The following is a 12,701-nucleotide window of genomic DNA, read 5'->3' as shown; positions in this document are numbered from 1 at the left end:
ATGCCAGCAGGCTGTGTTTCCACCAGGTGGGGTGGGGTCATGCATGAATCGCGCTTGCGACGCACAGCTCGTGCACATGGGGCCCCCGCAGTGTCACCACCGCTGCGCATCCCTTGTAAAATTCAAGCAGGCATAGCACTGGGTGACTGGTCCCACCCACTTGAGGGCATGTCTTCCCCTCTATCTGTCCCCTCGGCTGTGTCGTTGCAAATCAGGGCCACCGGCTGTCTCGGTCCCATTTGGAGGGCACTATGAGGCTGCTGCGCCTGATGTGCACTTGGGGCGTTGCACCAGGCCCGGACGGCGCCCCTGCATGCTGGCGCGGCGTCAAGCACGTATACGGCTGCCCCTCGACCTGCGTGCCTGCGCTGGCCGCGCTGTGCCCGGGGCTCGAGGCACTCAGCATTTCCCTGCAGGACTCCAACGGCGTCCTGTTTCACGACGCGGCGGCCGCGCTGGCCAGCCTGACTGGCCTCACGTCCCTGCGCATCGCCTTCAACAGAACAGAGGACCCGGCCTGCGGCAAGGGCGCGCATCTCTCCTTCTGGCGGCGAGAGTCCGTTGCCGCGCTCAGGGCCCTGACGCGGCTGCGGTCGCTGGTGGTCTTCACGGGCGGCGCGTCGCTGGGTTTTCACTCATGGGCGGACTGGGTCAAGGGGCTGACGGCTCTGACTGAGCTGCAGCTGGTCGGCTTGTTGCCAGCGGTCACCGCGCAACCGACTGGCCTGCGGCGCCTGGTGCTGGAAGGAGTGGGGGCCATCGGGCTGAGCTCGCAGCTCACAGGCATCGCCGCTGCGGGGCTGGCGCAGTTGACTCAGCTGCGCTGCACCTCTTGGTTTGACCGGGCTGGACAGCCGCTCCCCTTTGGACCTGCGCTCGCGGCCGTCGCTGGGCTGGTCGACCTGTCGCTGCCGGCGGCCCGCCTGGCGCAGGGTCACCTGGAGGCGCTGGCCTCGGCGGCGCCGCAGCTGACGCGCCTGGAAGCCGCCAGCATCACCGCCTCTGATGAGTGCACCGCCGAGTTCCCAAAACTGTGCACCCTGGCGGCGGCGTTTGGCCCAGGCTATAATTACAACCTTGGTTTGTTGGCGCCGCAGCTGCAGAGGCTGGAGCTGGCGCCGTCCAAGGTGGACGAGGAGGACATAATAACTTCTGCGGCAGGCACTCTACAGGAGCTGGCGATGCGGGGCGCATTCAAGGTGCACGGGGGCGGGGTTCGTGCCAGCGGTTGCAACAATTCGGCCACTGCTGAGCCATATGGGGATACTGGATGCTGGTGTGAGGGTGGCGTGACAGACGCTGAGCTGCTGTTGAGCTATTCATCAGAGAACCGCGCTGGCTGCTTCTGCTGTTCATCACGGCAGCACGCTCCACATGGCGAAGGCCACCTCATGTCACACCACCATGTCCCCACAATGGCAGTAGGAGACCGTGTACGCTCGCTAGCACTCAGATGCTCACGCGCGAAAAGCACGCACGCACGCAACTCTGGCACCCCGACCGCTCACAGGACTTTTGCCGCAACGGCCGCGACAGCTTCTCGTGGGTTGGCTGTGTGGACGCCACAACTTTCGAGATCTCTGACCAGCTGGATCTTGCCGCCCCTATTGACAAGAAAACCATGGTTAGGGATGTCCTGCTCGAGCTCCTCAGCAATCTAGGCGGTCTCGGGTTCATGGCCCAGCTGTCCTTGACGGTGGCCCACCAGCCCGACGCGGCTCTTTCTCTGGTCGCAGCTGCAGGCACGTTCTCAGGGCTGCAACGGCTGCGGCTGCGCTATGTCGCCAGCCTGGTGCCGCTCGACCGCGTGGTGGGCCTGCTGCTCTACTTCCGGGGCCTCGAGGAACTCGAGGTGTGATCGCAGCAGCCCCCTTATACCGCGCAGCATGCATCACCCGTACGCGCTGGTGTCGGATTGCTGGCTGCACGGGTGGCAGACCGCAAGCCGCCGCTTGACGCACCATTCGTGCTAGTCTCAATCCTGCTTGCTGAGACACGCTGATGGTGCGCGCCGCCTCCTCCCGTCCAGTTGGAGGAGGGCCCCACCAGCTCCATGTGTGATGAGTCCTTCGACGACTCGTGCCTCGACCTGCTGGAGGCGGGGCGGCCCAAGAGCCTGACCAAGGTCACACTGACAGACACCTGGTGTGTGACGCGGGAGTGCGTGGACGCCGTGCAGCGCCGCGCGGCTGCGCGTGGGTGGCCGCTGGAGGTGGTGCTGGACTGCAGCGACGCGGAGCTGCTGGGGGCCAGGGGCTCCCCGCGCTGACTGGCCCCTAGTGCCCGTGGTCCTTTTTGTGGCTGTCAACTTCTGGGTTGGTAAAGGTGTAACCACCGCGCTCTGTCTGGAGTGTTGCCTGTATGGATTGCACGGTTTCTATACTATATTGTGCAGCATGCGGCAGACCAAGCGCTCTTCCCCAATGGCTTGCCCTGTCTCAGATGGTGGGTCGGGTCATGCCTGTGTGATGTCAGCTTCTTGGGTCTTAGGAAACGCAAACCCTAATGTCATTTGTAAGAAAGGCAGAGGCCTCAGCTGGCCAGATGCCACACACAGACTGGGCCTGTTGTGCCTCACCAGCGCCAGTAGCTGCTGCATCGGTTTCCGGTGGCAATGCAAGAGCTCGCCCCCATCCTGGCAGTATGTTCAACAAGAACAGGATGGCCCCTCTGCGACCAACCCCTCTTTAGCGAGGCAACACAACGTAGGTTCGTTGTGAGGAGCCTGTTGACCGCAATCTGACTGTGACTAAGTGACCAGGCTTCACCGCAATGAGCGTGCGCCTCCCTTGAATACCTTATCGTAACCCACAGGGCCCCAAGCGGTTTGATGCCCACCATCCGGAGGGTACAGCGAGCCTGCTGGGCTTGATGTACACATGGGCAGGCGCAGCAGGCCCGGACGCCGCCACTGCACGGTGGCGCGGCGTCAAGCACGTGGACGGCTGCCCCTCGACCTGCGTGCCTGCGCTGGCCGCGCTGTGCCCCGGGCTCGAGGGTCTCAGCATCTCTCTGGAGGACACCAACGGTGTCCTGTATCGCGACACGGCGGCCAGGCTGGCCAGCCTGACTGGCCTGACATCCCTGCGCGTCGCATTCCACCCGACGGCAGCCCCTGCACGCGACCAGGCCCCACAGCTCGTCGAGTGGCGGCCGGAGTCCGTTGCCGCGCTCGGCGCGCTGACGCAGCTGCGGTCGCTGGTGATATCCGTGGGCGCCGCGTCGCGTTTCCACCATGCCGCAACGGGCTGGGTCAAGGGGCTGACGGCGCTGACCGAGCTGCAGCTGGTCGGCATGTGGCCGACCGGGTCGGCCGGCATGCAACTGACCGGCCTGCGGCGCCAGGTGCTGGAGGGAGCGGGGTCCATCCTGCTGAGCTCGCAGCTCGCAGGCATTGCCGCTGCGGGGCTGGGGCAGTTGACTCAGCTGCGCTGCAGCTTTGCGAACAGGGTCAACGAGCAGCTTCCCTTTGGGCCTGCGCTCTCGGCCGCCACTGGGCTGGTCCACCTGTCGCTGCCGGCGGCCAGCCTGGCGCAGGGTCACCTGGAGGCGGTGGCCTCGGCGGCGCCGCAGCTGACGCGCCTGGAAGCTGCCAGCATTGCCGCCTCTGATGAGTGCACCGCCCAGTTCCCGCAGCTCCGCACTCTGGCCGCGGCGTTCGACCCGGGCTTCTCGTACAACCTGGCGTTGTTGGTGCCAGAGGTGCGGAGGCTGGAGCTGGCGCCATCCAAGGTGGATGAGGCTGCCGTACTAGCCCCTGTGGCCGGCTTTCTGCGGGAGCTGGCGCTGCGGGGCGCATTCAAGGTGCGCAGGGGCGGGGGTTGCCAGCGGTCTGTCTTCAGCCGCTGCTGGATCATGTGGGCATGCTGGATGCTGGTGTGCTGGTGGCGTGCCGCATGCTGTGCTGCTGTTGGGCCGCTGAATGGGGGAGCTCGCTGGCTGCTTCCGCTGTTGTTGATAGCAGCACGCTTTACATGGCAAAACCACGCGGCGCAGTGGTGCCACATCAACAATACCAGAGCACGCAGGCTCACTGGGACGTAGACGCTCACGCGCAGACGCGCGCGCGCGCGCGCGCGACACCGGCGCCGCACCGCTTTGCACATACGCGCAGGACTTCTGCCACAGCGGCCGCCACAGCTTCTTGTGGGTAGACTGGCTGGACCTCCACACTTGCGAGATCCATGACCAGCTGGACCTGACCGCCGACAATGACGACAACTTAACCGTCAAGGATGCCCTTCTCACCCTCCTCTACAATTTGAGTGGCGATGTCCACCTTGTCGGGCTGTCCTTGAGCGTGGCCGAACAGCCGGACGCGGCCCTTGCGCTCATCGCAGCGGCAGGCACGTGCACAGGGCTGCGACGGCTGCGGCTGCGCTACTTTGCAAGCGAGGCGCCGCTCGTACGCGTGGTGGCCCTGCTGCTCTACTTCAGGAACCTCCAGGAACTGGAGGTGCGATCGAACACCGCCCACCGGGCGGCGTGCATCGGGCGCACGTGCTGGTGTCGGACTGCTTGCTGCACGGACGGCGGATTGTCCGGCGTTCGTTGCTCGCGGGGAGACACTAATCGCGCGCGCTGCCTTGGCCCTGATCGGACATGGCCCCTGCGGCGACGCGCCCTCCCGTGCAGCTGAAGGAGGGCCACGCCGGCGAGCTGGGTGACGAGGCCTTTACCAACTCGTGCCTGGACATGCTGGAGGCGAGGCGGCCCAAGAGCTTGACCAAGGTCACACTGACAGACACCTGGCGTGTGACGCGGGAGTGCGTGGACGCCGTGCAGCGGCGCCGCGGCGGCGCGTGGGTGGCCGCTGGAGGTGGTGCTGGACTGCAGCGACGCTGAGCTGCTGGGGGCCAGGGGCTCGCCGCGCTGACTGGCCCCTGGCGCGTGTGGTCATTCCGTGGCTGGTGCTTAATTGTGTGGTGCAGGTGTAAACGCTGTGTTTGGTCTGCACTTTTGCCTGTATGGATTGCACGTGTCAGACTGGATATCAGCAGATGACAGACCAAGCACTGTTCCCCAAATGCTTGCCCTGTCTCGAATTGCAGGTCGCGTATGGTCCCTCTATGATGACAGCTTCTTGGGGCTTAGAGATAGCAAAAACTAAACCTCAAACCCTAACCATTTTCCAAGAAGGGCACAGGCCTCAGCTGGCCAGTTGCCACGTATTGACTGGGCCTGAGCGAATTGCGCCTCACAACCACCACTAGCTGCTGCATCGTTATTTCAATGGCAGCACAAGAGCTTCGCCCCCATCCTGGCGGTGCGTTCCACAAGAACAAGGGTGGCCCCTCTGCGACCAACCCTGCCCTTGCGAAGTTTGTGCTGTGAGGAGCCCGGCGACCGCAATCAGGTGACAGGGCAAGATGCAGTCATCGGATGCACCGGAGACTGCAGCAGGTGTGTGCAGGCGTGATAGCTGCATTGCAATTCATGAAAAAGTCGCCGACAGCTGCCGGTCTCGCATTTTGATCAACAGCGAGCATCGCAGCATGGCAACCCGCTGCGAGGTGAGGGTGCTTCACCGTCGCACAATATGATTCACGGCGTACACTGCTGCTTGACGAAGTCGTTCAACAGGCCTTGGGCGGGAGTGCGATGGCCCGCCTAGATCGCGGTTTCCAAGGAGTTCGTGTCTGGCAGGCCCATCATCATAGACACTCCTCCGCCCGGCAGGTGACTCTAACAACATTGCCCGAAGAGGTGCTGCTGCGCGTCGTGCAGCATGTGGCGACCGAGAGCAACGCCGACCTGCGGTCGCTCCGACCAGCACACTCAAAGCTGCGTGCGGCTGCCGACACGCGCTCGGTGCGCGTGGCAATCTCGCTGGGCAGCTTGGACAAGGCCGACCGTTGTGGGCTGCCAGCGGCACGGCTGGCGGCGCTGATGCAGCGGTTTCCAATTGCCGGCAGGCTGTGCTTTCACCAGGTGCGGGTGGTGTCATGCATGAGGCGCCCCTGCGACATGCGGCTCATGTAAATGCGGCCCCCGCTGCGGTTTCGCTGCTGTGAACCCCTCCTGATTTGTTCAAGCAGGCTGGCACACCGTGCTCTACACATGTCATCCCCGACATGAGCGTGTGCCCCCCCAAACAACCTGATGTAATCGACAGGGCCACGAGCGATTCGATGCCCACCATCCTGAGGGCACTGCAAAGCTGCTGCGCTTCATGTACACATGGGCAGGCGCAGCAGGCCCAGACGCCGCCTTTGCACGGTGGCGCGGCGTCAAGCACGTGGACGGCTGCCCCTCGACCTGCGTGCCTGCGCTGGCCGCGCTGTGCCCGGGGCTTGAGCGACTCAGCATCTCCCTGGAGGACTCAAACGGCGCCCTTTACCACGACACGGCGGCCTCGCTGGCCAGCCTGACTGGCCTCACGTCCCTGCGCATCGCATTCAATAGAAAAGGGGACCCTCCCCGCGGCGAGGTCGCGCGGGCCCCTGCCTGGCGGCCCGAGTGCGCTGCCGCGCTCGGGGCCCTGACGCGGCTGCGGTCGCTGGTGGTCTTCCTGGGCGGCGTGCCGCAGCCCTGCTACACATTGTCAGGCTGGTTCAAGGGGCTGGCGGCGTTAACCGAGCTGCAGCTCGCCGGCAGGCTGCCGCTGGGCGGCGTGCAACTGACTGGCCTGAGGCGCCTGGCGTTGGAGGGAGGGGGTTTCTTTGGGCTGGGCGACCAGTTCGCAGCCATTGCCGCCTCGGGGCCGGCGCAGTTGACTCAGCTGCGCTGCAATGTTTCAAATAGCGTCAGCGAGCAACTTCCCATTGGGCCTGCGCTTGCGGCCGCCACTGGGCTGGTCCACCTGTCGCTGCCGGCGGCCCGCCTAGCGCAGGGTCACCTGGAGGCGCTGGCCTCGGCGGCGCCGCAGCTGACGCGCCTGGATGCTGCCAGCATCGCCGCCTCTGATGACTGCATCGCGGAGTTCCCACAGCTCCGCGCCCTGGCGGTGGCGTTTGACCCAGGCTTTGCGTACAACCTGGCAAAGCTAGCGCCCAGGCTGCTGAGGCTGGAGCTGGGGCCATCCAAGGCGGACACGGCCGCTGTAATACTTCCTGTGCATGAGACTCTGCGGGAGCTGGTGCTGCGGGGCGCATTCAAGGTGCGCGAGGCCAGGGGTTGCCCACAGTCAGACCGGTGCAGCGGCTGTTGAGTCATGAGGATGCTGGATGCTGGGATGAGTATGGCGTGCTGGTTGCTGAGCTGCTTTTGGGCTGTTGAGTGGAGACGCTCGCTCGCTGCGTCCGCTTTTCATCTCCCAGCACGCTCCACATGGCGAATGCAACCTCATGTTGCTGCACCATGGCGCCACAACGGCAGCACTGTACGAGAGCATGCATGCTCACTGTGATGTGAACGCTCATGCTTAAAAGCACGGGCGCACATGACACTAGCGCCGCCACCGCTTGCACATATGCGCAGGACTTCTGCCGCAGCGGCCGTCGCAGCTTCTCGTGGGTCAATGTTATGAAAGTTGACAACTTTGAAATCCGTGATCACCTGAATCCTGCCGACGACATTGACGACAACACGACCGTCAAGGATGCCCTCCTCGCGCTCCTCAGCAAGCTGAACAGTCACTGTGAGGATCACATCGCCAAGCTGTCCTTGGCCGTGGCCCGGCAGCCGGACGTTGCTCTTGCGCTGATCGTGGCGGCAGGCACGTGCACTGGGCTGCAATGGCTGCGGCTGCGCTACGTCGCCAGCGAGGAGCCGCTTGACTGCGTGGTGGCCCTGCTGCTGTACTTCCAGCAACTTGAGGAGTTGGAGGTGCGACCGGAGCAACCCCGCGTACCGAGTGGCGTGCATCAGCCGCGGGCGCTGGTGCCGGAGTGCTTGCTGCACGGGTCGCGGGCGCAAGCCGTCGCTCGTGGAGAGCTGCTGGCAGCGCGCGCTGGCTTGGCCCTACTGACATGGCCGTTCTGGCAACGCGCCCTGCCGTACAGCTGGAGGAGGGCCCCGCCATCTTGCCGTTCAACGAGACCTTCACCGACTCGTGCCTCGACCTGCTGGAGGCCGGGCGGCCCGAGAGCCTGACCAAGGTCACACTGATAGACACCTGGTGTGTGACGCGGGAGTGCGTGGACGCCGTGCAGCGGCGCGCGGCTGCGCGCGGGTGGCCGCTGGAGGTGGTGCTGGACTGCAGCGACGCTGAGCTGCTGGGGGCCAGGGGCTTCCCGCGCTGACTGGCCCCTGGTTGTTGCGTGGCTGGTGGACTACAATGTGATGCAGGTGTAACCGCCCTGTTCTATCCGCAGTGTTGTTTGTTTGGATCGCATGTGTCAGACTGTATTTCACAGCAGGGGGCAGTCCAGGCGCTATCCCTTGAATGGCGCCTGCTCTGAGGTTGAGGGTGGTGTGATCCCTTCCTAGTGACAGCCTGGTGCTGCATGTGAGTACGCTCGGCCTAAGCGGCCAGTGCTGTCCAGAGTCAACCACTCAAGCATACCGTACGTAACATTGGGTTAACACCGTGGGAGCGGCATCACTTCTTACGTCCGCCACCGCCGCCGCTGCCACTCTTCTTCTTCTTGGCCTTGCCCCCCTTGCCGCTGCCGCCACTGCTGGGCAAAAAGTCCAGCAGCTGCTGCATGCTCGGCCCCTCGCCGCCGCCGCCCTCTGGTAGACCGCCACCGCCGCTGCTGCCGTCGGCCCCTTCTAGCGCCGCCACCGGCGCACCTGCGGCTGCTGCTGCTGCCGCCGCGGCGTCCAGCGCCGCCACCATCCCCAGCGGCTGCGGCAGCGGCCACCCGGCCTTGAGCACCCCCAGCGCCGGCACAACGCGGCCCCGCAGCCAGGCGGCCAGCGACAGCAGGCGCGCCGCCGCCGGGTGCGGGGCGCCAAGGGCGCGCGCCAGGGGTGGGTAGGCCTCGTACAGGGCGCAGGCGTGGGCCACAATCTCCTGGAACAGCGTGTGCCCGGCGTCCAGGCCGCTCCTGGAGTCCACCCAGCTGCAGCGCAGCTTCCAGTTCGACTGCAGGTCTTCTAGCAGGGCGCTGACGGCGCTCCCAATGCTGCTGGTGGGGTTTGATGCCGCTGAGCGCAGCTCGGCCAGCAGCATCTCTGACGAGGGGGATGGGGTGGATGTGTGGGTGGGTGGGTGGCACGGATTCATGTTGATTAGGTTCCTTTTGGCGTAGCACAAGCAACGACTGCATCAATAGCCTGCTCAGCAACGCCAAGCACAAGTAATGGCCATTAGCTGTGGAGTTGCGTTTCCCAAGCAAAAACCACTTGCTCCCGTCACCACGCATGCACACAAAAAACAAATACACATACACACACGCACACAAACAACCCACCCGAGTGACCCCGCATCATCGCCACCGTGGACCAATGATCCGGCCCCAGCAGCCGCGCCACAACCTCCAGCAGCCGCGCCACGCCCGCCCGCGACGCGCGCCCCTCCCCCATGTCGCGGTCAGCCTGGTGCACCAGCGCACCCGCGCCGCGCTCCACGCGGCCGTTGGGCGCGAGGCCCGCCACCTCGGCCACGCGCTCGCCGCCGCCGAACAGGGCCGCGTCGTCGTCCGGCAGCGCCGCGCCGCAGGAGCCGCACACCCACGATGCTGCTGATGCTGCTGCTGTCCCCGGCCCTTCCCCGCCGCCGCTGCTGCCGCCGCTGCTGCCGTCCTGAGCTGCCGCACCGCCCGTGTATATGAGTACGCCCGGCGGCCGCGCGCCCTTCAGCGCCACCGATTTGGGCAGCAGCCCGTCGCCGCCGCGGCGCGTGGCCGCCGTGGCGCAGCGGGGGCAGGGCAGGCAGCGCATGTCGTCGGCCGGCGCGGCGCAGCGCGGGCAGCGGCAGCGGAAGCCGAAGCCTTCCAACGTGAACACCTCCCTGCGCAAATGCCGGGTCGGATTTGGTCCGCCTTTGTTACTCTTTGCCTGCCCCATGCAACAAACGCCAACACGAGGTGGGCGGCACAGCTGCGCACGGCGATGCGATGCAGGCGGTGCCAGCACATGCAAGGGTTGGGTGAATGCGCAGCAGGAGGCGCGGACATACAACCCCCAGCCCGCTCTTGTCACCTGTAAGGTGTTGCCATGAGCATGGGCCCGCCCTCCAGGTACGTGGTGGTGAGCAGCTCCCCCTGGGCTATGTCCCGCAGGGCCACGTGGTAGCCCAGGCCCCCGCACGACTTGAAGACAGAGTTGGGCTGGCCGCAGGTGTGGGTGAACTTGCTGCCGACGGCAAAGAGGGCGCCCCTGTGGGCGCATTGTTGATGGCCGGGAAGGGGGGCGAGAAGCTGATGGTGGCAAACACTCATGAGGCAAAGCGAGAGTGAGCATGCGTGGGTCAATATGTGTGTCAGTATGTGTCAAGGCGTATGCAGGTGGGCACAGTCTGCCAGCTGCAGACTGGTGACACGTCCGTCAAAGCAGCCCTCACCCCCGACCCCAGCGCACCTGCCGCCCACCGCGTGCGCGTTGAGCTCAAACGACAGCAGCACGCGCAGCACCGTGGCCGCGTCGCCGGGCGGGTCGCGCAGCGTGCCGTCCGCGGCGCCGCGCGGCACGAGCACCTCCCGTATGAACCCGGCCGCGTGCTGCGCGCGCTGCACGACGAGCGCGTCCGCTGCGTCTGGCCCGGCCTCGTTCAGCATGCCGCCCAGCACGGCCTCGCGCGCCTCGGGCGCCGCGGCGCAGAACGCGAGGTAGCAGACGCACAGGCGGCGCAGGTCGTCGGGGGTGGCGCCGCCCCTGCAGGCCGCTCTGACGGCGGGCACGTTCTCGGCAAAAGCCCGCGTGAGCCATGCGCCGGCGGGGTCATCGTCCGGCGCGCTGCCTGCTCCGCCCTCGGCGCACACCACCAGCGGCGCCTCCTTGACAACGATCTCGCCTGCCGCAAAGGCGCGGTTCGCAAAGGCGCAGCGGCCGTACAGCGGGTGGTCGCGCACTGCCACGCCCGGCGCAATGGTGGCAGCCGCGGCAGGATCATCGGCCGCCGCAGGCGCATCAGTTGTTGGAGGAACCATAGTGCTGGGCACTGAGACGGATTAAATGTGTGCCTGCCTGCCCAATGGAGCTGAATAACACCACAAAAGGGGGGAGATTGACTTGCGGCCTTTTTCCTACACAGGATCTGAGGGGCTAATGTGATAGTGTAATTATATAAATATCATCAAGATTGAGTTCTTTATCAAATAACGCGCGCTTTTTCCGGTACCGGTATCACAGATCGACCTTGATCTGACACAGCACGCGAAACTGCTCGCACGATTCTTGCGGTGTCGAAGAAGAAGCGATGCCCAACGAAACAATTCAGGAGGTGGCTGTCTTGCAGCAGCCAGCGCACCTGGAGGAGCAGCAGCGTGACGCGCCGCCATTGTCGGCGCACGAACAGCCCAGCGCCAGCTGCAGCGTGCGTTGCTTCAGCGAAGTCACACCGTCCGATGGCCGCTTGGACTTCCAAATCATTGATCTAGGGCGGCAGCTGTACGTGTGGGTGGCGGTTGGCGGCGCGAAGATGAGCAACCTAAGTTTCAGCATCCAAGCGCCCCAGGTGCGATCAGCAGAGCGCCGTGTGGCTTCAAGCACGTTGCGCACAGCCTGCACGGTGATGCTTGGGGAGAGCGCTGCAGCTGTATGGTACAGATCAAGATGCAGCCTGCATGTTGCAGCTGCTAAAAGCACTCGCGCCCCATCGCCTCACTCAACATGCGCCCTGCGCAGGGCGGGCCGCCGTCGACGGCGGTGCTGATCCGTGGCGAGAAAGGGGCCTCGGGCGAGGCCCTGGGGCAGCGGTTAGGTGAGGGTGCAGGCACACGCAGCACCTGGGCTGGGACGCCGCCTGCTGCTGCGCCTGCATAAACCGTACCCGCAACATTACAACAGCAAAAGAGCTCCCGCGGCATGCGATGTGAGCTGCAGGCATGTCTCACCTTTTCCCCCGTCTGCCCCGCCCTCCCAACTCCCCTGGCCACTGCTCGCTCCCCTGCCCACCGTGTGCGTGCAGCGATGCGTCTGAAGAGGCCGGTGTTGTGCTCCTGCAACATATCCCCGGACGCCGCGCTTCTGCAGGTGGGGCAGCAGGACAGGCCCCGCTCGTCTGCCACTGTGCGAGGCCCTTCGAGCACCCCAGATTGCCGCACCGCAAATGCTGTGAATGCATACCGCAGTCCCTTGCTGACAAAACCCGACACATTTCTTGTGTTGGAGGACTGCAAAAAGTTGCCTCCAATGCTTGTCTCGACCTGGCGGCTGCCACCCCCCTCCCTAAAAAACCCATACATCGCCGGCAGGTGGTGGCGGAGCGGCGGCTGCTGAAGGAGCTGCTGGGCGGCACTGATGCGGGGGCGGCGGGGACGGCAGGGGCTGTGGGGACAGTGGCCTTGCCGACAGCCGCGGCTGCCGCTGACGCGGGCCGCAGATCGGCAGAGCCTGTGCTTGCTGGTTGACAGCTGGGTGGCCGGCAGGTCACTCAGGCGCAGGGATGCGGCGTTGGGGCTTGTCATACCGGTAATTTTGCACTTGCTTGTGTGGGGATGGTGCTAGTGGCGGCGCAGAGAACGCTATTCGGTGCCGGCGGCAAAGCGTGAGCGGGTTACACCCTGCAGTGGAGAGCATGTGCAGAGCATTGTGAGGAAGGACAAAACAAGCACTAGCACGTCCAGGAGTGGCGCGAACTCCTGGGCGTGGGACGCACGACTGCTACTGCAGCGCTGCAAGTGGTGTGTGGTCCCACAGCGCCAGCACGGGCT

General features: G+C 65.1%; 4 protein-coding genes across 4 annotated transcripts; 3 read left to right on the top strand and 1 right to left on the bottom strand.

Annotated features, from left to right (window-relative positions):
* Nucleotides 1–251: 251 nt before the first annotated feature.
* On the top strand, nt 252–2,269 carry MNEG_5171 (hypothetical protein; the record flags this gene model as incomplete). Its single annotated transcript, XM_014046354.1, has 3 exons — nt 252–1,199; nt 1,511–1,852; nt 2,030–2,269. 3 exons carry the CDS (start codon nt 252–254, stop codon nt 2,267–2,269), a joined length of 1,530 nt encoding a protein of 509 aa, XP_013901808.1.
* A 173-nt stretch (nt 2,270–2,442) lies between these two features.
* On the top strand, nt 2,443–8,183 carry MNEG_5170 (hypothetical protein; the record flags this gene model as incomplete). The annotated part of the gene is made up of 8 exons (XM_014046353.1): nt 2,443–2,445; nt 2,815–3,804; nt 4,115–4,456; nt 4,636–4,802; nt 5,838–5,931; nt 6,116–7,099; nt 7,420–7,767; nt 7,944–8,183. The coding sequence occupies 8 exons, from the start codon at nt 2,443–2,445 to the stop codon at nt 8,181–8,183; spliced, it is 3,168 nt and encodes a 1,055-aa protein (XP_013901807.1).
* Nucleotides 8,184–8,482: 299 nt separating this feature from the next.
* MNEG_5169 (hypothetical protein) lies at nt 8,483–10,976 on the bottom strand (the record flags this gene model as incomplete). The annotated part of the gene is made up of 4 exons (XM_014046352.1): nt 8,483–9,060; nt 9,300–9,838; nt 10,030–10,206; nt 10,408–10,976. 4 exons carry the CDS (start codon nt 10,974–10,976, stop codon nt 8,483–8,485), a joined length of 1,863 nt encoding a protein of 620 aa, XP_013901806.1.
* A 269-nt stretch (nt 10,977–11,245) lies between these two features.
* MNEG_5168 (hypothetical protein) lies at nt 11,246–11,503 on the top strand (the record flags this gene model as incomplete). Its single annotated transcript, XM_014046351.1, has 1 exon — nt 11,246–11,503. A coding segment is annotated over one exon (258 nt), but the record flags the coding sequence as incomplete, so codon positions are not given.
* Nucleotides 11,504–12,701: the final 1,198 nt, after the last annotated feature.

The sequence above is a fragment of the Monoraphidium neglectum genome (genome assembly GCF_000611645.1).
Source record: "Monoraphidium neglectum strain SAG 48.87 unplaced genomic scaffold scaffold00757, whole genome shotgun sequence".
NCBI lineage: Eukaryota > Viridiplantae > Chlorophyta > Chlorophyceae > Sphaeropleales > Selenastraceae > Monoraphidium > Monoraphidium neglectum.
The sequence above is the reverse complement of the archived record's forward strand: the minus strand, read 5'-3'. Positions and strand labels throughout refer to the sequence as shown.